Source organism: Theropithecus gelada, chromosome 2 (assembly GCF_003255815.1).
Source record: "Theropithecus gelada isolate Dixy chromosome 2, Tgel_1.0, whole genome shotgun sequence".
Lineage (NCBI taxonomy): Eukaryota > Metazoa > Chordata > Mammalia > Primates > Cercopithecidae > Theropithecus > Theropithecus gelada.
This window is the reverse complement of record NC_037669.1, coordinates 42,532,147-42,558,143: the sequence shown is the minus strand read 5'-3', so window position 1 is coordinate 42,558,143 and position 25,997 is coordinate 42,532,147. Positions and strand designations below refer to the sequence as shown.

At 40.0% G+C, this 25,997-nt stretch overlaps 1 protein-coding gene across 1 annotated transcript in view; it reads right to left on the bottom strand.

The window, feature by feature from the left end:
- PARP14 (poly(ADP-ribose) polymerase family member 14) overlaps positions 1 to 25,997 on the bottom strand; it is a 58,364-nt gene that overhangs the window by 25,302 nt on the left and 7,065 nt on the right. Inside the window, exons 4-9 of the mRNA XM_025376708.1 lie at positions 23,046 to 23,288; positions 19,855 to 20,091; positions 13,914 to 16,156; positions 8,885 to 9,121; positions 8,115 to 8,336; positions 4,554 to 4,632 (exon numbers count right to left, since the gene is read on the bottom strand). Of these exons, the coding sequence (XP_025232493.1) occupies positions 4,554 to 4,632; positions 8,115 to 8,336; positions 8,885 to 9,121; positions 13,914 to 16,156; positions 19,855 to 20,091; positions 23,046 to 23,288 (3,261 nt within the window). The remainder of the gene's footprint in view (positions 1 to 4,553; positions 4,633 to 8,114; positions 8,337 to 8,884; positions 9,122 to 13,913; positions 16,157 to 19,854; positions 20,092 to 23,045; positions 23,289 to 25,997) is intronic.

Here is a 25,997-nt window from a genome sequence, read left to right as displayed (position 1 = left end):
TGGGGAGGGGGGAGGGGGGAGGGATTGCATTGGGAGTTATACCTGATGTAAATGACGAGTTGATGGGTGCAGCACACCAACATGGCACAAGTATACATATGTAACAAACCTGCACGTTATGCACATGTACCCTACAACTTAAAGTATAATAATAATAAATAAATTAAAAAAAAAAAAAAAAGATGTCAATCCCGGCCAAGCACAGTGGTTCATGCCTATAATCCCAGCACTTTGGGAGGCCAAGGCAGGTGGATCACTTGAGGTCAGGAGTTCAAGACCAGCCTGGCCAACATGGTAAAACCCTGCCTCTACTAAAAGAAAAATACAAAAATTAGCTGGGCGTGGTGGCACATGCCTGTAATTCCAGCTACTTGGGAGGCTGAGGCAAGGGAATTGCTTGAACCCAGGAGGTAGAGGTTGCAGTGAGCCAAGATTGCACCACTGCACTCCAGCCTGGGCAACAGAGCAAGACTCCATTAAAAAAAAATGTCAATCCCAAAGTGACCCAGATGGTGGAATTAAAGAAGACTTTAAAGCATCTACTATAACTATGATCCATGAGGTCAAAGTAAACACATTTGAATGGATGGAAATGATGTGGAATGAATGGAAAAATAGGATGTCTCTGCAGAGAAATAGAAACTATTTTTAAAAGACCTCAAGGAACTGGAGAAACAAGAACAAACTAAACCCAAACTCAGTGGAAGAAATAACAAAGATCAGAGCAGAACTAAATGAAATTGAAACAAACAAACACAAAAAGATAAAAAATGAAACAAAAAGCTGGCTCTTTGAAAAGATAAAGAAAATTGATAGACAGTTAGTGAGATTAACCAAGAAAAAGAAGAGAGAAGTTCCAAATAAGCTCAATTAGAAGTGAAACTGGAGACATTACAACCAATACCACAGAAATACAAAAGATCATTCAAGGCTGCTATGAATACCTTTACGTGCACAAACTAGAAACTCTAGAGGAAATGGATAAATCCCGGAAACGTACAACCCTCCTAGGTTAAATCAGAAAGAAACAGAAACCCTGAACAGACCAATAACAAGCAGCAAGATTGAATTAGTAATTTAAAAAATTGCCAACAACAAAAAAGTCCCAGACCAGATGGATTCACAGCTGAATTCTACCAGACATTCAAAGAATTGGTACCAATCCTACTGAAACTATTCCAAAACATAGAGAAAAAAGGAATCCTCCCTAAATCAGTCTAAAAGCCAGTATTAAACTAATAATAAACCCAAGAAAGGATACAACAAAAAAAGAAAACTATGGACCAATATCTCTGATGAACACAGATGCAAAAATCTTTGACAAAATATGTGCTAACGAAATCCAACAGCACATCAAAAAGATAATACATTATGAACAAGTGTATTTCATCCCAGGGATGCAGGGATGGTTTAACATATATAAGTTAATAAATATGATACATCACATAAACTGAATTAAGAACAAAAACCACATAATCATCTCAATCGATGAGAAAAAGCATCTGATAAAATCCAGCACCGCTTTATTATAAAAACCCTCAACAAAATAGGCATAGAGGGGACATATCTTGAAGTAGTAAAAGCCATATATGACAAACCCACAGCCAACATCATATTGAATGGGGGAAAGTTGACAGCATTACCCCTGGGAACTGGAACAAGACAAGGATGCCCGCTTTCACCACTTCTATTCAGCATAGTACTGGAAGTCCCTGCCAGAGCAATCAGACAAGACAAAGAAATAAACGCCATCCAAACTGGAAAAGAGGAAGCCAAACTGTTGCTGTTTGCAGATAATACAATTGTATACTAGAAAATCCTAATGACTCCTCCAAAACGCTCCTAGATCTGATAAACAATTTCAGTAAAGTCTCAGGTTAAAAAAACTGATGTACACAAATTAGTAGCCCAGCTACACACCAACAACGACCAAGCTGAGAATCAAATCAAAACTCAATCCCTTATACAATAGCTGCAAAAATAAATAAATAAATAAAATACCTAGGAATATACTTAACCAAGGAGGTGAAAGATCTCTACAAGGAAAACTACAAAACACTGGTCAAAGAAATGACACAAGCAAATGGAAACACATTCCATGCTCATGGATAGGAATAATCAATATTGTGAAAATGACCATTCTGCCCAAAGCAGTCTACAGATTCAATGAATTCTCATCCAAATACCGGTATCATTCTTCACAGAACTAGAAAAATAATTCCTAAAATTCATATGGAACCAAAAAAGAGCCCATATAATCAAACAAGTCTAAGCAAAAACAACAAATCTGGAGGCATCACACTACCCAACTTCAAATTATACTACAAGGCTATAGTTACCAAAATAGCATGGTACTGGTATAAAAATAAGCATGTAGACCAATGGAATAGAATAGAGGGCCCAGAAATAAAGTCAAATACTTAAAGCCAATTGATCTTCAACAAAGCATACAGAAACATACATTGGGGAAATGATACCCTATTCAATAAATGGTGCTGGGAAAACTGGTAAGCCACATGTAGAAGATGAAACTGGATCCCTATCTCTCACCTCATATAAAAATCAACTCAAAATGGATCAAAGACTTACATCTAAGACCTGAAACCATAAAAATTCTAAAAGATAACATTGGAAAAACTCTTCTGGACATTGACTTAGGCAAAGAATTCATGACTAAGACCCCAAAAGTAAATGCAACCAAACCAAAAATTAAAAATGGGACCTAATTAAACTAAAAAGCTTCTGCACAGCAAAGTAATCAGGAGAGTAAACAGACAATCCACAGAATGGGAGAAAATATTCAAAGACTATGCATCCGACAAAGGACCAGTATCCAGAATCTACAAGAAACTCAAACAAATCAGCAAGAAAAAACAAACAAACAAACAAACAAACAAAAATAATCCCATCAAAAAGTCAGCAAAGGATATGAGCAGACATTTCTCAAAAGAAGGTATACAAATAGCCAACAAACATAAGAAAAAATGCTCAACATCACTAATCTTCAGGAAAGTGCAAATTAAAACCACAATGAGATGCTTAAAACCACAATGAGATGCCTCCTTACTCCTGCAAGAATGGCCATAACTTAAAAGTCAAAAAACAATAGCTGTTGGCATGGATGTGGTAAAAAGGGAACACTTTTACACTGATGGTGGGAATGCAAATTATTACAACCACTACAGACAACAGTATGGAGATTCCTGAAAGAACTAAAAGTAAAACTACCATTCAATCCAGCAATCCCACTACTGGGTATCTACCCAAAGCAAAATAAGTCATTATATGAAAAGACATACACACACACGTTTATAGCAGCACAATTTGCAGTTGCAAAGATATGGAACCAACCCAAGTGCCCATCAGCCAACAAGTGGATAAACAAAATGTGCTATATATACACCATGGAATACTCTTCAGCCATAAAAAGGAATGAAATAATGTCTTTTGAAGCAACTTGGATGGAGCTGGAGGCTATTATTCTAAGTGAAGTAGCTTAGGAATGCAAAACCAAATATCCTATGTTCTCACTTATAAGTGAAAGCTAAGCTATGAGGATGCAAAAGCATAAGAGTGACATAATGGACTTTGGGGACTCCAAGGGGTAGGTTGAGAGAGGGGTGAGGGATAAAAGGCTACATAATGGGTACAGTATATGCTGCTCAGGTGACAGATGCACTAAAATCTCAGAAATCACTACTGAAGAATTTATCCATGTAATCAAAAACCACTTGTATCCCCAAAACTATTGAAATAATAATAATAATAAATTGCAAAGGAAAATAAAGTTCAAACTTTAAAGAATTTAAAAATTTTAAAAAGAACCAAATAGACATTTTAGAACTTACGTATATATATCTAAAATAAAACATTCACTGGATGGGCTCAATAGCGTAGTGGGCAGAGAAAAGACTCAGTGAACTTGAAGATAGGTCAAGATAAATTATCCAATCTGAAGAACAAGAGAGAAAAGAGACGTGCGGGGTTGCAGGGGGGCGGTAGGCATGGGGAGAACAGCTCTGCAGAGACCTTGGAACACTGTCAAAAGGCTTAGCACCACAGTATTGGAAAACAGAAGAAGATATGAAATAGATCAGTGCACAAAAAAGCACTTAAAGAGATAACTTAAAATTTTCCAAATTTGGTGAAAGACATACATTTTTCTATTAAAGAAGCCTTGGTGAAACTCAAACAGGATCAACTCAAATATGGTAACAACAAATTTGACAGAGGTGAAACATTTGGTTAGCGTTGTCTCTCTAATTTGTCTATTTTGGAAAATACATGTCACATTCTCCTCAGGATATGGTAGTCTTGTCATTACTTAAAACCCATTGTACAGATTATATAACTTGGCCTGCCTTTCCCCTCTGCTTCAGATGATGTAAACATGACCAGTGTCTTACACGCTCAGGCATATGAAACATAACTTAGTATCATTTGTCACTCATTGTTTTTTCTTTCATAAAAATTATCACTACTATCTTTTGCCTGTCAATGAACAGTTACTTAGCAACTACAAATCACTTTTCAATTTAGAAGCTTTACTGAACCTTGTGTATCTTCAGCCTTGGAAATTTTGTCACTGATGAGATTTCCATTAGCCCTTCTGGCAAATTCATCTGAAAATGCCTGAAATATAAACATAGCATTGATCATTACACTCCTCTGTAGACGAATAAATTGGAATCATCAGGGTGTTTGGTCCTGCATGCATACATACATATTTGGGAGATAACCATTATCAAACAGTATTATTTAATTTCATTGCAGATCTTGAAAGTTATGAAAACAACACATGATTCTGTTTCTATAAATATGTCTAATGAAAATAAAGATGTGGACAAAGATATAAATACAAGGATATTCACTACAGTACCATTCATAATAGAGAAAAAACAGTTAAAAATTCAACAGGGAAAAAGTTAAATAAATGTTGCTGTATCCATGTGTTGGATTATTTAGTAGCCATTAAAAACTGATTTTTGAAGACTTTTTTATTTTTTAATAAATGAGATCTTGCTGTGATGCCCAGGCTGGAGTGTCACCCAGGCTGAAGTGCTAGAGGCATTCATTGCAGCCTCGACCTCCTGGGCTTAAGCAATTCTCCCACCTCAGCCTCCCAAGTAGTTGGGACTATAAGCATATGGCACCACACCCAGCTAAGTTTTTTTTGGTTGTTTGTTCTGTTTTGATTTGTTTTGTTTTGTTTTGTAGAAACAGGATCTCCCTATGTTGCTCAAGCTCGTCTTGAACTTCTAGCCTCAAGTGATCCTCCTGCCTTGGCCTCCCAAAGTGCAGGGATTAAAGGTGTGAGCCACTGTGCCCAGCCTCAAAGAAGATTTAATGAAATAGAAAATAAAAGCAAAGGATATTAAATAATATATAATCACAATCTTTTATTTATTTATTTATTTATTTATTTATTTATTTATTTAAGATGGAGTCTCATTCTGTCACCCAGGCTGGAGTGTAGTGGCGTAATCTTGGCTCATTGCAACCTCCACCTCCCAGGTTCAAGTGATTCTCCTGCCTCAGCCTACTTGGGAGGCCACCACACCCAGCTAATTTTTGTATTTTTAGTAGAGACAGGGTTTCGGCATGTTAGCCAGGCTGGTGTCCTGACCTCAGGTGATCTGCCTGCCTTGGCCTCCCAAGGTGCTGGGATTACAGGCATGAGCTACCGCTCCCAGCCAATCCCACTTTTAAAAGTACATATGTAAAAAAGCAGGCTGGAATAAAATCCAGCTAAAGAATTTATGCATTTTGCATTGTTCAAAGTTTCTACAATGAACATGAATTACCATAATAGTCAGTCAAAGCAAATAACTTGCCTATTGTAAGAACTACAATGTTAAGAGAATGACCATCACAAGGTCCCAAACACTTCCATTTTTAATTTCCTATTTGTACCAAAAGAGGAGGGGCTGGGGAGTAATGATTTTTGGAGCAAGTAGCTGGTGTATGTGTTCTAGTGTTAATAAACCTGTGAATTTCTTTTTTTTTTTTTTTTTTTTTTTTTTTTTTTTGCCTGTTGGTGACCCTCCAAAATCATCATTTTCTTCCTCTTTGTAAACAAGCAACAGATAATTTTGTTGGAAAAAAAAATCAAGTAACATCTTGGCTAAAGACAGATGCAATAATGGGAGAAGGATTCAGAGAGAGGGTAGAACAAAGATCTCAGACTCACAGGCCTCCAGGAGCCAGGTAGGTAAGGCACATGGGTAAAGGTAGACTGATTTGACTGTGGAGAACTAGAGAACACCTGCCACTCAGACATGGAAAACTTCCTGTTCCAAGCAGGAAGCCATGTTTAATGTGCCAGAAGTTTTTAAGTTTTAGGTCATAGTGGATATCTAGAGCTTTATGTAAAATTTTTGATTTTTAAGTGTTAGCAACTGATTGAATTTTTTTAAAATAATCTAAATAAAGCACATCTGAGGCCATGTTCAAATCACGGGACTGCGGCTTTCCAATCTCTGTGACAGTCTCCATCTATAAACATCTCAATAGGCTTTGCTGATTTTTTTGTGTGTGTGTGCAAATGTAACCAAAGTTTAACTGTCTTTAAGAGTCTAAAGAGAAAAAGTGTAACAGACACACACAGAGAATTTCAGATGGTACTAAAGGTATCTATATAGACTAATTCTTTTTACAGAGTATTTGCAAAATACTCAGTCTTTAGGAAAGAAAATGAATGCTGAGGTTGTATGAAAAAGAGTGGTATTTGAAGGTTCAGGTCTGTGTCACAGGACTCATGCTGTATTCAATCACCTGTTCATTCAAAAACAGCACTTCATGCCTCTCATTTAGTTCATTTTGTGTATATAAATCTTAGCTCTAAAGTAATTGTGATTTATAGGAGGGAAAGTATGTGCTATTCCTACTCGTCCTGTTCCACGATCCACATCACCTTGCACAATGCAAGTCATAGGGAGATTATTTTAAAAGCTTCTGTTGCAAAGAAGAGTAACTAATTATACAGGACAAGTAAATGGACCACATATTTTACTCAGGTGGTTGGCTGCCTGATTAGAATTTACGTTAGATTTACTTGCTTCCAATGAACTTAAAGGTAGTATCTAGCGTCACAGAAAAATTAAGTGTTACCTAAAAATTCAGATGGTCCAATGATCCATAGATATCTCTTGGGTTGCTGATTTTAATCTATTTGATCAATTTTTGTAATATCATGGGAATTTTTCAAACATTGAATGTCGTCTACTTTATTTGATTAAGTAAACACTTGGACTGCAGGGATAATGGCTTAAATGCCTGTTGTGCTGCCATAATGCTGAGTCCAATGGCTCTCCCACAGCTGATGCTCAGTAAATGTAGCTGAATGATGAACTCATGACTGATGATGGTTCTGGTGTTTCTGGTCCCAACTCTCCTATCCACATGGGAATGTGCTAATCCATTCTAACCACACCTTCTGATATCTTCCTAGTGATAAGGCCACACTGTGCTTTTATGCTCTGCATTAAAATTTTTCTATGTCCATATGGAGGGAAATCCTATAGTCAACTCCATTGCAATATGTGGGCCTTATTTGGATTCTGCTTCAAACACAAAGCTGTAAAAACAAAACGCTTATGAGATAGTTGGAAATTTGAGAATTGATTTGATAATTGGTTAAATAAAGGAATTATTGTCCATTTATTTTAGATGTGATGCAGTATTGTGGTTATGTTACTTTTTTAAAAAGAAATGTTATTGTTTAAAATAAATATTGAATTGTTTATGGATAAAATGATATGTCTGGGATTTGCTTCAAAATAATATAGAAGGAAGGGAAATAAATGGAGATACAGATGAAACATACTGGCCATAGGTTGATAACTGTTGAAGTTCAGTGATAGGTACAACGGACTTCATTATACTATTATGTCTACATTTGGATATGTTTGAAATTTTCCTGAATAGGAAGTTAAACTTTCCCTACATCTGTAACTTGTCTTAAAATTTGTCATGCTACAACTACAAGTATAAACTACTTCCTTACTTTCCTGTATGGGGAAATGAATGCAAAAAGCATCCTGTCAGAACAAAAAGACATTTGGAAAAACATTAGGTCTCAGTTACAAAATAATCAGAAATGAGTGGCACTGTACCTTAATATTTTCATGATCACTTGGGTGCAGCAGAAAGTGAACCTCTTGTAAAGTTTTCAGCTGATTCTTGCTACTAAATTTGAACACCTCTGAAATGATTAATTCAGCAAATATGGTTTTAGGAAATCCCAAGTTTCCTGTTCCTATTGCTGGAAATGCAATTGATTTTAAGGACAAGCTGTCAGTGATCTCCATACATTCTCTGATTATGTCTTCCATGATCTGAAACGCACAAAGCATATCCTTATACATCTTGTCTAGAAATGGGAGTTAGAATAAAAAGGACAAGAATTTAGCAACCTTGTGACCTCGAATACTCCTTTTTGCTTTCAACAGTGATTAAGGGCAATCAGAAGAGGAAAGAAAAATACAGGAGAAAGAAAGGAAAAGGAAAAGAGAATGCGAGAGACTTAAACACATTCACAATGAAGGAAAGAAGCAAAGCAACTACTGTTCTTTTCCTTCATTCTCTTCCATTCTTCACACCCTTCTCTGGCTTTCTTCACTAAGCAAGTAATAATATTATGTTCAGTAACCCTTCCCTGAGCTCCAATAATTATTGAGCACAATAATTCATTTATATTATTAACTAGTCATCAGGAGAAGTCAGCTACAGCTAAAAGAAATGGCCACATGATGGAATCTGCCAAAAGCGTGATTATTGTGGAAGAGAAACAGACAAGGCCCAATCTATATCCAATCAATATGCTACTAAAAGGAGAACCCAAAGGGCTACCCGACTTCCTGGAGAATTCAAAACCAGGGCCAACCTTGAGTGAAGATGTGCTACCATTTCTCCACTCCGGAGCTACCACGTGAAGCACATAGCGACAGTCCAGATTCCAGCTGTTGGTTTTGAGCACTGTGCCCACGCTGACAGTCATCCCTTGTCCAACTGTGTCCAATTCCTCCTGGAGCGCTGGTCCAGCTTTTTCCAAGAGGGCCTTAGAAAGAGGCCCCCTACTAAGCTCAAGATCAGAGGGAACGGAGTTGACAACAACATCCGTCTGAAAGACAAAACCAAAAATTTGTTTCCAATTGTAACAAAAAGCATTCATCAATGATTACTATATTTGAGCCACTGGGCTTGGCACAACGGGAGACAACTAAGATGATTAAGGTTTCAGTGATTTAAATATCAACACAAGACAAAGTGTTACTAAATACTTATTTAAGTGGCACTTAGGAACAAAAGAGAGCAGTCAAAAAGCAATCTATGAATGGTATGGCATCACTGGAGGAGTCCAGAGAAAGCTGTTTCAGTAACTAGTGAAGACACCATGAGCAATGTGGGCTTTGAGAAATGGGAAGAATTTCAGCAGGCAGAGTGAGACAGAGAGCAGCATGACATAGGCATGGTGGGTTGTGAGCTGTGAACAAATTAATTTGATCTGAGAGAGCTTCTGCAGCAAAATGGTACACTCCAGGCTAGAAATGTTACACTGGGGGTAGACTGGGGGGCCCACCTCGAGTGCCAAGACATCTGGACTGCCTGACAGGCAGGGATCAGCCCTGGAAGCTTTTTTCATCAGTGAATGTGAGCAGATTAGAGAGGCCAAGAGAACAGAAAGAGGGAATGTAGCCAAGTGATTTTCAAAGCTGGCCTGCCTGGGTCACTAAGGAGTAATGCAGAGCAATTATTGCAGTCATGGAAGCTACGCATCTATGGGAGTGAAAGGAAAGCAAAGTATGACTTTTTTTTAAGAGAGAAGGTCTTGCTCTGTCACCCAGGCTGGAGGGCAGTGGCATGATCATAGTTCACTGCAGCCTTAAACTCCTAGGGTTCAAGTGATCCTCCCACCCCAGCATTCCAAGTAGTTAGGACTACAGGTATAAGCCACCATGCCTAGTTGGGAAAAAATGTCGTGACATTTGGTGTCAAAAGGGACAAGGAATGAAATTCATTCCCATTACTGATGCTTGGTCAAAAGAGTTGATTTTTAAAAATGAGACACAAAATTATTTTTAACATTTTGAAATAATGCAATGGTTAAGAGCCTGAACAAATTCCAATCCTGGCTCTACCATTTGCTAGTTGGGGGATGTGGGCAAATTACTTAACCCCTTTAAGTCTCACTCTCTCGTCTGTGAAGTGAGAAGAATAATAGTCCTAGAATCTGCCGCATGGCAGTGAATAAGAAAATGCATGTCAAAAACAGCACAGTGTTGGCTGGGCATGATAGCTTACGCCTCTAATCCCAGCACTTTGGGAGCCCGAGGCAGGCTGATCACCTGAGGTCAGGAGTTAGATATCAGCCTGGCCAACAAGCAGAAACCCCATCCCTACTAAAAATACAAAAATTAGCTGGGTGTGGTGGCGGGCGCCTGTAGTCCCAGCTACTCGGGAGGCTGAGGCAGGAGAGTCACTTGAACCCGGGAGGCAGATATTGCAGTGAGTTGAGATTGCGCCACTGCACTCTAGCCTAGGTGACACAGCAAGATTCCATCTCAAAATAAATAAACAAACAAATAAACAAGAACAACAAAAAAAACCAGCATAAGGCTTGGCACATAGTAACAACCAATATTAGCTATGGTTTTTGTAGTTATTACTTAAGCTTACTATAAGTAAAAATCTGTTTTAAATCTTCCAGTTCAGCACTTTAAAACAAAAAATATTTTATACAAAGTAACAACTCAAAAAAGAAAGATGGTACATAGAAGAAAGTATTTGAAAATCATATATCTGATAAGGGACTTATATCCAAAATAGAGAAAAAATACTTAATAATAAAAAGACAAATAACCCAAATGAAAAAGAGAAAATATAAGCCAGGTACTTTGGCTCACACCTGTAATCCCAGCACTTCAGGAGGTCAAGGAGGGAGAATCACTTGATGACAGAAGTTCAATGTTACAGCAAGACATGATTGTGCCACTGTCCTCCAGCTTGGGTGACGGAGCAAGACCCTGTCTCTAAAAATAATTAACTAACTAATTACAAGTGGGCAAAGGATCCACGTGGACATTTCTCTAAGGAAGATACACACATTGTCAAAAAGGACATGAAAAGATGCTCAACATCATTAGTCATTATGGAAATTCAAATCAAAACCATAGTGAGGCTCGGGCGCGGTGGCTCAAGCCTGTAATCCCAGCACTTTGGGAGGCTGAGACGGGCGGATCACAAGGTCAGAAGATCGAGACCATCCTGGCTAATATGGTGAAACCCCGTCTCTACTAAAAAATGCAAAAAACTAGCCGAGCGAGGTGGCGGGGGCCTGTAGTCCCAGCTACTCGGGAGGCTGAGGCAGGAGAATGGCGTAAGCCCGGGAGGCAGAGCTTGCAGCGAGCTGAGATCTGGCCACTGCACTCCAGCCTGGGTGACAGAGCGAGACTCCGTCTCAAAAAAAAAAAAAAAAAAAAAAACAAACCATAGTGAGATGTGACTTCGCACTCACTAGGATGGCTATAATCAGAAAGAAGATAATAACAAGTGTCAACAAGGAGGTGGAGAAATTGGAACTGTCAATGTTGCTGACAGGAATGTAAAATGGTGCAGCTGCTTTGGGAAATGATCTAGCAGTTCCTCAGATGGTCAAACACAGAGTTACCACATGACCCATCCATTCCACTCCTAGGTATATACCCAAGAGAACTGAAAACATATGTTCATACAAAAACTGGTATACAAATGTTCATAGCAGAATTATTCATGGAAGTCAAACAGTGGAAACAATCCAAATGTTCATCAACTGAAGAATGGATAAATAAAATGTGGTCTATCCATACAATGGAGTATTATTCAGCCATAAAAAAGAAGTAAGTTCTGATACATGGTACAACATCGATGAACCTTGAAAACATTCTGCTAAATGAAAGAAGTCAGTCAGACAACTACAAATTGTATGATTCCATTTATATTAAATTTCCAGAATAAGTGAATCTATAGAAACAGGAAGTAGATTAGCGGTTGCCTACGGCTGGGGAGGTGGGTGGACGGAATGGGGAGTGACTGCTAATGGGCACAGGGTTTCTTTCTGGAATGATGAGAATGTTCTAAAATTAGATTGTGGTAATGATTGCATACTTCAGTGAACATACTAAAAACCACTGAATTGCACATTGTAAACAGGTATGGTATGTGAATTATATCTCAACAAAGCTGTTTAAACAAAAAGGAAGGTGATTGAGTGTGACTGTTAATCAATTTTCAGCTTTTCTCAAGACAGTTGTGATGTAGAAATATGCTGAAACAGCAAATATATTCAGGTTAATATAGTTTCAATTGTGTCATCTTTTATCACATTACATTGGACACTGGATGTATGCTTAGATATACTTTTTCTTTTAAACAATTCAAAGCAAAACATTTGGCAAGTTTATTAAATTTTGTTCATTTCACTTAATATCATGTAAAGCACATATTCAACTGTATTTTGTTTAAAGATGATGAAGATAAGTAACACCCAGTGCTAGTAATTTAGGACTTTGGTCTTGGTCTTTGAATAAAACACTCAGACTTGACGAAACTTTCATTGTATTGTGATGTCTGTTTTCTTTTATGTATATTGTGCTAATTGATCTTCCTTTTAAAAAGCGGGGCAAAAAAGAGCCCAGCAGCATTCTTGGGTGGCAGGAAGGGCATTCACCCAGCTCTGGGTCCCAGGGTCCCTCTGGCAGCCCCGAGCACATTCACTCCACGCCAGCAGAGGAAGGTTGAGGCAAATATCCACTGGAAGACACAACTATGGCCATGCCAGTTAAGACAGTAAGGAAAAATGTTTCTGTTGGTTGGGAAATAAGTGCCGCCCGGCATCTGCCCTCACTGCTCCCACCATCTCCACCCTGACTCCCCTGCCAGGACTCCCCCAAATCTTCCAATTAAAGAAGTAGTGCCTGGCACAGTAGGAGGCTTCAGACCCTGGGCAGATGGCTGCTGTTCTGATTAGTTAGACCCTATGTTGCTAAATACAGTGGTTCATGCCTGTAATCCCAGCACTTTGGGAGGTTGAGGTGGGCGGATCACCTGAGGTCAGGAGTTGAAGACCAGCCTGGCCAACATGGTGAAACCCCATCTCTACTAAAAAAAAAAAAACAAAAAAACAAAAATTAGCCGGACATGGTGGCACGTGCCTGTAGTCCCAGCTACTAGGGAGGCTGAGGTGGGAGAATCACTTAAACCCGGGAGGTGGAGGTTGCAGTGAGCCGAGATGGTGCCACTGCACTCCAGTCTGGGTGACAGAGCGAGATCCTGCCTGAAAAAAAATTAAAAATAAAAATAAACATTTTAGCCCCCCCGCCGCCGCCATGCCCCTGCAGCCTACAAGAATTGTCCCTACATACTGCCTGGCACCTGTAACTTCCTCAGGTCCACTTTTCACTTCCTCACTGGTGTTGGGCGCTGATGGTCCCTCAGACTCTGGCCCTAAGCTCACTCTTGCTCAGCATCATTGACAAGATTCCTGTCTTCTGCATACCCTATGCTCTGATTGTTCTGTATCTGCTGTCAGTAAATTAGGAAATTAGTCTTAGATTTACCAAAACACGGCAGGCGTATAGTATAGAGAACTGTCTAAATGTGTGATATTATGGATTTCTACATCTACTGGAAACCTAGAAATCTGACCTCTACACACTTTCAGTTCTCACAAATAATTGGCTGATCTCGATTAGTAAATGATTTGGTAAGGAGCCCAGTTATCTAAGGAAAATTGTTAAAAGGTGGGCGTGGAGGGCATGGGATTCTCTCCCTTGATTCTCCCCTTGGTCCTTATCTTTCTTCAGCCCTGCATGAGAGAGTCGCTGACTGAGTGGAGTCACAGTGCCCTGGTGGTGTTCTGTAAAGGCAACACTCACCTTAGCATTCTGCACGCCTTCTTTCACCAGCAGCATCTGCAGGCCTCCCGGGGACACCAGACTTCCTTGTTTCCATGATGTTTTCCCAGGCCCTGCTGCTGCTGGTAAACTGGGCGGGGCTGCTGTATCTGGCAGGGTGGCTTTAAATACACTTTTCACAGCTTCTGCAAAGGCCTCAACGGTCTTCTTAGATACATCAACAAGGTAGATTTCTTTCAAGTAGTGTCCATCCTTCTTGTGTTGGAAGTTTTCCTTGATGGCAGAAACAATGGTCTCCACGCATCGGCCTAAGGGAAAGCCAAAGACTCCAGAACTAATAGCTGGGATGGCTATGGATCGGTACTTGTATTTTTCGGCTAGACGGAGACTTAGTTGCACAGTTCTCCTTAATAGGTATACACACCTCGGGGCCTCACATCCGTTCCAGCGGGGCCCCACTGCATGGATCACGTGGTGGTAGGGCAGCTTTCCTGCCTTGGAGATGGTGGCATTGCCCGGTAGGAGTCTGCCCTCTCTCTTCACTATCTGGTCACAGTCGGCCTGGAGCTCAGGGCCAGCTGCTTTTGAGAGCGCAGCGGCCAGGCCACCATAATGCTTAAGGTCCTCATTAGACGCATTTACCACCACATCGACAGGAAGCTGTGCCAAGTCACCCTGCTGCACAATGAGCACGATGCCGGGGGCCAAGGCCGTCCGAGAGAAGCACTTCTGCCCAGAGGGGCTGTCTCCTTCCTTCACTTCTTCATTCTCCTGTAGTTCAATGTAACAACCAAACAACCGTTTGATCTCACGTTGATAAAACCATGCTTTATCCCGGAAGAACATCTTGGCTCCTGGCTTATCAATATGGACACTTTTAACACAGACTGAATCCCGGGCTTGCTTGACGATGTCCATTGCCTTCAGTACTTCGGTCTTTGAGCCAGTTAGTAAAATGCCTTTTTGTTTGTTCTCAGGATTGAAACTTACCTGCACATTTGTCCTCTTTATCTTTGGCAAGAATAGCTTCTTTTCTGTCTTTAAATAGTCAATAACTAAGGAAGGCTTTACTTCAACCAGTCTCTCTATTTTCATGTTTTGTTCAATGAAGTTAAAAAGCAATGCATAGGTTTCATTTACTTTCTTTACACAGCCTGTAATGATGACTTCAGCTGTGGTTTCTGAAGATAACTCACTGATGATTACAGTGTTTGGGGAGAAATTTTGTTTCTTACGCAAATTATGAGTGAGCCCTTTCCAGTTCTTGCCATTAAGAACTTCTTTGTTCTCAACTTCAATGCGCTTATAATCTAAGGCACTGAGCATTTGCTTTTCAGCTTCTAACAGGGCTTCAGAAGAACAGCTGGTTAAGAGAACAGTTGTACCCTCTAGCTCATAAAGTGCAAGAATTTCCTGTGCTATGAAAAGACACTTAGAGAATTCTTTCCAGTTTACCTGTTGCAAAAACTGAAAAATCTCAGGAGAAACCTGAATGTTTTTCTGAGCCATGGTGTACACCTTTTCCTGGATTGCACACTTGACTTTATACACATCTACACTAGGTCCTTTCAAGCACAAGTGTTGAGTGACTCCATCATAACAAATCTCTATCTCTGGGCACTCTGTGTGTAGGTGGTCCAGTAGACTGCTGTGACACAAAAGAAAATACCTGCCTGGAGAAATGACCATTTTTTCCTTTAAACTCTGCTCTTCCCTTTTAATTTTTTGAGTAGTGCTTTCTATTAACTCCTTGACTTGTACCTCAATGCTTTGGACATCCTCTGATTTCCCTGCTAAGATTATCATTTCCTTAAGTGTATCAAACTCAATCAAAATCCTGTTATCTTTCACATCATTTTTTATGGTGTCCCACATTGTTGGATCCACTTTAATTGGGGTGACTTTATATTTAGACCTGATGCTAGAGAGTGCCGTGGAAGTATCTGCCTGCCAGGTCTTGATTCTCGGTCTTCCTTCATTGACTAAGGTGGCTGCTGGTCTGATGGTAACTTTACCACTGAGTTGGGACCACGTGAGCTCACAGTGACAACGCCTCATTTCATCGTTTATCTCCTCAATCAGGTGATTCTTTTTCTGTAAGAACTTCCATAAGGGAAGATCTAGTGACTCTTCAAATGGTGCTGGAAGCTTGATCAGAGGCTTCTCCTTTCCATACAAGGCTGTGCCCAGTGAGGCATAGTACGGGAACACAGAAAGCGGCATTTTATTGAAGTCGAGTTTTGTGGCCATGATGGTGTCTAACACTTAAAAGGAAAGAAATAAAATAACGTAAGCCCAGGATGATATATGGTAAATAAAAACAAAACAAAATTTTCCTATTTTAGAGAAAAAAAAAAATCTAATGTTTTTCTAACAAAGGAAAGAAATAAAACAAAGTAAGACCAAGATGGTATGTGGCAAAGAAAAACAAAACTAAATTTTCCCATTTTAGAGAAAAAAAATCTAATGTTGGTATATGTTACAGCATATTAAAAAGCAGCACTACTCTCAAAGTGCTCAAATATAAACTGATATGGGTTAGCAGTGCACAGGTGCACAGGTATCCCTTATTGAATGGAATAATTACTTTCTAGCCAAGATCCATCTATGCTGAAATCCTGTTAATTAAATTCCATTTACTGTTTTCCTGATATTACTGATATATCACCATCATGTTAAGAAATACATGAGTTTGGTCACAAGCGTGAGAGTAATGTTTGCCCTAGTATAAAAAATATTTTGGTGCTCAAAGTGAAGCTCACCTTAGTATTATGCTATTTGGTCTTCCTGTACAGTCCTATAAATTTAGGCTTCAAAATTGAGTTAGATTAACATTAATACCTTGAAAAGGAGGAGCATAATAATAAATTATTATAGCTTAGCATGTGTCACACACTATTCTGAGTGCTTTACATATATTTAACAACCATTTGAGGTAGAGACATTATTATTATCATCCCTACTTACAAATGATAAAACTGAGGCTAGGAAAGGTCAGATAACTTGGATAGGGTTACATAGACTGCAGATAACTCAGCTAAGATTCAGTGTTTGTCCAACCCCAAAGCCCATCCTCTTGCCCCTCTACCAAACCCGAGTCATCATCACAGTCCTCTGAGAGCCCAGCCCCACAGACTATGATTCAGTAAGACCCACACCTCCTCCTGGCCCTGCTGCAATCTCCTTTTTCCACTTCACTGGAATACTCCCATGGGTGTGTTTGCGTGTGTGTGCATGCGCATGCTCTTCTCTTCCAAGCCCCTCCTCATTTTGTGTAAGTTATTAGGCAGAGCATCTACAGAAAGGGAATCGGAATGTGCTCCAATAACAACTTGGGTTAAAAGAGCAACCTTTGTGGAAAGCTGTTAAAGTAACTTCACCTTGTGTGTGATTGGGTCCTAGAGCTGGTATCGAGCATGATGGAAAGACAGTGGCCTTCAGAGGCCCAAACATACAGCTTCAACTTCCCAACGTGGCCCTGTGGCAGCCCTAAGCCTAGGCAGTATTTATGATTACCAACATACTGAGCACTGTCAGGCACCAAGCACTTTGCTGGTATTATTTCATTTCAACCTCACAGCACTCCTCTAAGGTAAGCAGTAATGTGAGTCCCATTTTACAGATAAGAACACAGAGGCTTAGGTGGGTTAAAGTAACTTGGCCAAGATTACAAAGCTAGTAAGCACCAAAGCCAGGAATCAAATTCAGGTCTGTCTGATCCAAGAACCATGGCAGATGTCATCTTAATATGCCTTCAAGTCTCCATCCTGCTTTGCTTGTCTATAAGGACAAAGTTTATCTAACCGTGCAGATTATTAATGGGATTGTGAGATACTGTAGCAGAAAAAACAGCCAAAGATCTTACAGACATAGGTGTTCAATGAAAATTCTCTTCCTTAAAAATTAAATCAGATTTTGTGAAGTTGAACCAAATAATTTTAGAGTAAAATGCCTAATTTTTTCCTCTCAAGAAATCTACATAAAACACAATATTGTGCAACAAATTCTCTTTTAAACCAAGCTCTATCTACCATCTGCCTCATTATTGGCAACCCATTGTGAATGGTGAACTATCCTATAAGAAAAATTAACGTTATAGGTGAACAGGAGATTTGGAAAAAGGAGAGAAGTTAGGGTATATGTTATGGGACCAGAATACCCAAGTTCAAATCCTGACTGTGTCACTTACTAGCTGCGTAATCTTGGGCAAGTTATTGGACCTTTCTGTGCTTCAGTTTCCTCATGTGTAAAACAGGGATTATAACAATCAAGATGCCCATAAGACAGACTGTCTGAGTGCACTTGGTAACACCCTGCAAAGCTATGCAAATGTAAGTTATAATTAAAAGAATGAGAAGCTAAGCTGGATGCAGTGACTCATGCCTATAATCTCAGCAATTTAGGAGGCAAAGGAGGGAATATTGCTTGAGCCCAGGAGTTCAAGACCAGCCTGGGAAACATGGCGAAATCCCATCTCTGCTAAAAATACAATCTATTAGCTGGATATGGTAGCATGCACCTGTAGTCCCAGCTACTCTGGAGGCTGAGGTGGAAGGAACCTGAGCCTGGGGAGGTTGAGGCTGCAGTGAGCCATGATCATGCCACTGTACTCCAGCCTGAGCGACAGTGAGAACTTGTCTCAAAATAAATAAATAATAAAATGAAAATTAAAAAATAAAAAGAAGGAGAAGCTAGAGAACAAAAAAGAAAGTCAGTATATCACAGATTGTGGAGGACAGAGAATGAGTGAGTTTGGAGGAGGAGGTGTGGTCAAAAAAGTTAGATGGTACAAAGGGATCAGGGAGGAAGGGAACCTTTGAGAGGGCCCCATAGAGTTTACATGAATAGCTCTGGGAGAAAATAAACCTTCATTAAATAGTACTTAACATTAGTTGTGTATGTGCAGAATAGCCCTTCTGAGGACAAACCCAACAGCCCCATGCCCTCAAGATGTTTGAAAACCCTGAAACTGTCAACTCTCACCACAAACTGGGAGGTTAATTTCTAGGGTAGAGGATTTTATGTACCCCTCTCTCTCCCCGGGCCCAAGACCAGGCAGAGGGAGATTTGAATATGTGACAGAAGCTCCTCTTTGTCCCTTTGCCCAAGGAATAGTAGGTCTTTCATTCCATTTTAATTCAAACCATACTTTTACCCAGTTTTCCCAACTCATAAAAATTGAGTTGGGAAAAGGGAGGTTCCTTCAAGTACCCTGTTGGAACAATTTCTCTCAAGTGAGTGGCATACCACATTATCCTATGTCATGCCCCACCCTTATTAATCCCAGGCACAATTTTCCTTCTTTTCCTAAGAAGCCTGGCCCCCTAACTCCTTCTGCTCAGCCTTGACCTCTGAACACAAGTAGAACCTCCAAGCTGACCTTGTATATGCCTCAGAGAACTGGCAGTCTTTGTCACAAAACACTCACAAGTGTTTCTCTAAGGTTCAGCTGGACATGGTTTTCACAGGGTCACTCCAAACAATATTCCAGCAGGCATCCACTGGTCATGTGAAACCACTCCTGTCCATTTTTGAATGACGGTACAATAGGTGAAAGTAGTAGTGGTACTGTACAGGAACTCTACGAGTTGCTGAGTATTTCTTTACCTAACCTTGTTGTAATTAATTTGAGTGTTTCTATCAAGTGTGTGGCTAAAACACAGATCATCTCCTTTTTAATATAGTATTTCAAAGATCCCAAGAATGTATTTTTCAGTCCATCATAGGTAGAGACTCATGAAAGAATCTCCTTAAATCTTTCAAAAACTTGATGTTCCTTCTCTAAAGTCTGAATCACTGGCCTTATTAAGCATCATATCCCAGATGAACAGGATTATTTATTCAATTCCCAAAGAAATGCATAAATAAACAAATAAAACACATCAGAACTAAATTGATAACTGTTAAGCTCAGCTAAAAATGGCCTAGATTATGCCATGTATGACAGGTTAACAAATATTACCTTTTCTGTCAAAAAATTCAATCAGAGCTGAACTCTCTTCAGGAAAATATTCAACATTGGCAACTCTTCCCCCTCCACTATAGGGATTTTCAAAGAAAAGTTTTAAACTGTAGTCATCAACACCAGGTGGCAGGTTTTCAACCCTGATTGTTTTTGTCACTTCCAGAAGTCTTGGAGAAAGCTGAAGTTGTTTAATTGAATGGTGCCTGGTACAATCATCAACAAATCTTACAGTATCTACACACCAAAAAAAAAAAAGGAAAGAAAATCAGTAAATTTTGATTGTATCTTTATGTTGTATAGAAGAAAATGTCTGGCTACTAATTGAGTTAAAAGGGAGAGCTAAGCACTCCATTTTTAGACACAAGATCTTAACACCTACATGAGAATTTACATACCTAAAACTCCCAGTCTCTGAGCGACACACATGCGAATGTCTTACCTCGATTGCTGCCACTGAGCTATGTCCCCACTTCCTGCCCCAGCCGTCACCAACCCTCCTGAGGGCTTTCCCTACAAATCTCATTTCACCCCTTTCTCAAGCCCTTCAATAGCTCCCCATTACCTGCAGGTATGAGTGTTGACACTCCTCAGCCAGGTGTACAATGCCCTTAGCGATGTGACTCGAAACTAATTTCCAAGCATCACCTTTGGTTATTCCCTGCCATTCATTTTATTTTCCATGTTGCCACAACATGGAAACCCCCTTTATTTTTGTAAACCCCCTTCTCCTTTAAAGGGTCTTTGGGTATACAATTTCCTGCATTTGGAATGCTCTTCTCCAATTTTTTATCTTGATCCTATTCATCTTTTAGGACTCAACTGTCTCTTTGATAATAAGTATTGGCCGGGCGTGGTGGCTCATGCCTGTAATCTAAGCACTCTGGGAAGCCAAGGCAGGCGGATCACCTGAGATCAGGAGTTCGAGAAAAGCCTGGTCAACATAGTGAAACTCCATGTCTACTAAAAATAAGAAAATTAGCTGGGCATGGTTGTGCATGCCTGTAGTCCCAACTACTCGGGAAGTTGAGGCAGGAGAATCACTTGAACCCGGGAGGCAGAGGCTGTAGTGAGCTGAGATCATGCTACTGCACTGCATTCCAGCATGGGCGACAGAGCAAGACTGTCTTAAAATAATAATAATAAGAAGAAGAAGAAGAAGAAGTATCGATGGTGGGCCCACGATGTGCCAGGCACTGTGCTAGGATCTGAGGATACGAAAATAAACATAACAAGTCTCTGCCAGTGCATCATCCATGAGGGAGCAAGTCTTGAGAGCAAATAAATTGCCTATTGTGGGATCAAATGAGGTGGGAAGACTAATACTGGGAATCAGACAATGATTCCCAGAGTAAGTGGCTCTGATCTGGGTTTTGAACAATGAAGAGGGGTTTACCAGATGGATAGGGAAACAGCTATGTCAAGAAGATGGAATATATTCTGGACATTATCAAATGGTACTACTGGAGTATAAACTTCACAGAAGCAAGACCAGGCCACCTTGTTTGAAAGGGGGTCCCTTTCCTCCCATTTCCCACAGCTTTTTGTTCACAGCTTAGAGAGACAGCTTCTTCTCTTGGACCTTCCTTATTTGTTTACATATGGGCTTCCTCCCTGACCCCAGGCTGTGAGTTTCTCAAGGGCAGGAACCTGATTATTCATCTCTGCCCACAGCACCTAGACCAGTGCCTAGCACATATTAGGCATTCAAGATTCTGATCAATGTACAAAAGCAAGTCCATTTAGTTTTCCCTTTGTAAGAAATAGTAATAAATTTGAAATAATAATAGCTCCCTTTGAGTCCTTACTACGTCTCAGGTACTACGTTAAGTTGTTAGGTACTTTTATTTTCTTTTTCTTTTTTTTTTTTTCTTTTTTTTCTTTTTTCTTTTTTTTCAGACGCGGGCTCTCACTCTGTCACCCAGGCTGGAGTGCAATGGCATGATCTTGGCTCACTGCAACCTCTGCCTTCCAGGCTCAAGTGATTCTCCCACCTCAGCCTCCTGAGTAGCTGGGAGTACAGGTGCGCACCACCATGCCTGGCTAATTTTTGTATTTTTGTAGAGATGGAGTTTCACCATGTTGCCCAGGCTGCTCTCAAACTCCTGGACTCAGGCTATCATCCACCTTGGCCCCCCAAAGTGTTGGAACTACAGGCCGTGAGCCACTACACCTGGCCCTATGTTAAGAACTTTTCAAACATTATCTCATTCAATCTTTACAAAAACTATATTAGGTAGGTATTATTGTGACATTTTATAAATGAGGAAAGTGAGGCACAGACAGGATAATAACTTGGTCAACCTCATATAACTAGTTAAATGGCAGAGCTGGACTCCATGACCTGTGCTCTTAACCACTCCACTGCGATGGCCATGGAAGAGTGAAGGCTTGGAATTGGAAAATGTACTTGTTTTGGGTGGTGACAGCTCTCTTCCCAATCTCAGAGATTGTCTACAGATTCCTGACAATTACCTTAAAGAGCACCCGTTTTCTGCATTACATGCACTTACTCGTACCTACATATGTGAACGACCATGAAAGTGCTAAGGAAATATCTGGTAAAGTGGTAAGAGGACAGGTGTAGAGGTAGGCTGCCTGGTTTCAAACCCAGTTCATCCATGCATTCGCACCTTTGTGTTTTGTCTCCCCAGCTGTAATATGGAGATCATAAGATCATAATAATTTCATAAGGTTTTAGAAAGGATAAACAAATTAATACATGTAAAGAGGCTGGCATAGCACCTGGCTTATAGTCAGCACTCTATGAGTGTGTGTTATCATTATCTTCCACGAAGTCCAGTTTGGTAATACAAATATTTACTTCACCCAGTGAGATAACACATGTGAAAAAGCTGACTCCTTTACTTGGAATCACTTGGATTTTAGATGTCTATTTTGCTGTGTTCACACGTTCTCTTACTCTCTCTGCCTGTCTCTTTCTCAGTCACACACACACACTTGGGTACTCCTGCAATAAAGTTAATTCTACTAAAAATACCAGAATTTGGTTTCAATATGAATATGCTTCTTTTTCAAAATTAAAAAAAAAAAAACTATATTAACTTGGAAACCTCTCTTAGTAGCTACTAGAAAGAGTCAAACTTTCAGAGATGTCCCACTAAGAGGTATCTCAAATCCCATGATGTGGTGCAAAGAAGATAGACAGAGGAAGCGTCACTTCATCTTACCTATGTGCTTTTGAAAGGTAACAACAGCGACATCAAAATCTCTTATTACTTCCAGTTGAAAGTCATCACTGGACAGGCCACTGATGTTCTCCACTAACAAGGTAAGGATTATGTCAGTCACATTTGCCTTGAGGTTTTCAAATGCCACCAAAGAGGAAATATTTTCACATTCCTCTGGGAGATCTTCAATGTTGTCTGATCCATCATCGAGAGGGAGTTTTGCTTCCAATTCTTCTGACACATCTGATTTTAGGAAGATAAAAGAGGTACAAGATGTTATAGTTATCTACTATGGTCTTAGCAAAGTAAGTTATCACAAGGCACTGCCCTCTTTCCTTGCCAATCTCTTGGCTAACTCACAGAAAAACAGACCTTGGATGGCTTTTTGCTTTATTTAAATAAAAGCAACATGTAACATGTAATTGCCTATTACTAAAGTTCATATTTTTAAATTTTCATGTCGAAAAAATACATCTGTATTTTCAAGATTATAGGCATTATAGAGATAAAAAGATTTTCATTTATTGCTGGTGGGTACACATATTAACCTCCAGAAATGAATTTTAAAAATTAGTATGCAATTATTAGTAATAAGAAAAAATATTCACACTACTTAGCTAAGTAAATAGTCATTTATAGAACAATTTACATTATAGGACTATTTTTATATGTGAATTTTATAGTAAAATTATACATAATTGAGGTTTAATTTTATTATACCCTTTTCTGCCTGGCCTTTTTGAGGAACCTGCCTTATCCTTCCTAGCACTTAATATCTATTTCTAGCATAGCACCATACTGAAATTATTGAGCTAAGCTTCTCAAAAGCAAGACGCATGTTTATTCATCCTTGTATTGCTGGCATATGGTATATAACTGAGGCTCAGTAAATGTTTGCTGAATTGGAGATTTACTGCTTGGGTCACTGGAGGAAAGCAAGACTATCTGATGGTGCCCAAACATGGGTATTACCTAACACATTATACTCCGAGAAACAGTTAAGTTCCCATCACTGAAGAGAAAAAAGGATCCCTATAGCAAATGATTAAGGAATACACACAGAAGGTGAAATGGCCAAGGGCTGCTGCATACAAAGCCCGCTGAATGGCAATCACCCAGCTGACTCATTCCTCTCCACTGTTGACCATAAGAGTGAGTTACACATACACACAAGGTCAGTCTCACTGTATGCTTGTCCACTGAAGCATGGTGTATACGATCTGATCTTTAGACATTCTGTGGACAACTATTCAATGGGGACTCTTATTGTGTTCAAGACCCTGGATATAAGGAGAGGAAAGAATATAAAAACATTGGATAAGACATTTACAGATTTTCTAATGGAGGTATATGAGAAAAATGACATGTGTAAACGTTCGCAGTGGCAGCATAAAATGCTCTGTGTGCACCAAATCCATTTTGCTTACTTCCTGGACAATATTTCTCAAGTTTCCTGCAGTTCAGTTTCAACAGTAGTGTCCCTGCAGTTAATGGAATATGGGTGGAAGTGAATTGCACCTTCAGGCCTGGCCAATATAAACCTCCTTAATATGAAACCCCATTCTCCCTTGCAGTGACCTTGGACACCACATTTAGAGATAATGGTGTCAAAGGGTGGAAGGAGCCTGGGTCCCTGAATGACCACATGAAGTGGTTGACACTCCCACCACCACCCCAGCTGCCAACTACACTGAACTCTGATGAGAAGGACAAATAAACTTGTGTTGTGGCCAGGCACGGTGGCTCATGCCTGTAATCCCAGCACCTTGGGAGAATGAGGCAGGCAGATCACTTGAGGTCAGGAGTTCGAGACCAGCCTGGGCAACATGGTGAAACGCTGTCTCTACCAAAAATACAAAAATTAGCTGAGTGTGGTGACACACGCCTCTAATCCCAGCTACTTGGGAGGCTGAGGCAGGAGAATCGCTTGAAGTTGGGAGGCGAAGGTTGCAGTGAGCCTAGATTGTACCACTGCACTCCAGCCTGGGCAATTCCATCTCAGAAAAACAAACAAACAAACAAACTTGTGTTGTGTTAGGTTACTGATTTGGGAGGTTGTTTGTTACAACAGTTAGACCACTCTGTTGTGTGCTGGCTATCATGCCATGAACACACTCATGCTAAGTTTAAAAAAAAAAAATAGCTTAAGGATAGAGCAACTACATGAATTAGCACTAAGTGAGACAGGTATAACAAATCAGAATGACTGCTGGGCTAGGGAGGAGGCTGTATGTGTTTAATCCCTGCTGCCACTCTTTAGCCATGTGACCTTGGGCATGTCTCTTAATCATAAAATGAGGGTATAGGACTAAGTGAACTGGATTGAAAGAATCTTTCCAGCAACATAGTTTTATAACCCCATCAATATTAGACGCTTCACCACAAAAAAAAGGCTTAATTGACCAAAAAAGAGCATTAACAATCAAGCCAAGAGTCCCAGAAAGAGATAAAAGGGCTGGGCTGGCATGGAAAGACTTGAGAGAAGAGGAGGAAGTTCAGCAGGTCTTGAAGGGTATGTGGAACTGGGTAGAGAAAAGTGGGATAGAGGTAATTGTGAGCAACAGAAGCACAGGGAGAGTGCTGCAATTGCATCAGACAATTTAGAAAACAGCGATTAGACTGATGTGGCTCAAAAGGAGCACATTTGTGCAGAATGAAGAAAATGAGGCCAGAAAAGCAGACTAGATCCAAAAGGTGGTCTGGACTTTATCTCCCAGTTTGTGGTAAGGGTGAGTCATGGAAGGTTTCCATGAAAAGGATGGCAGGCTATTTAGCAATAGTGCAAAGGGCTGGTCAGTTTTAAGGAGAAGGGTGGCAGACACAGACAGAGCAAGAAGGGAGCTCCTGCCATGCTGAACTTGTGAGGTAAAAAGGAAGGGCCTGTGGTGAGAGAAGGATGGAAAAGGAAAACTTTAAAAGAAAATGAGGCTGGGTGCAGTGGCTCATGCCTGT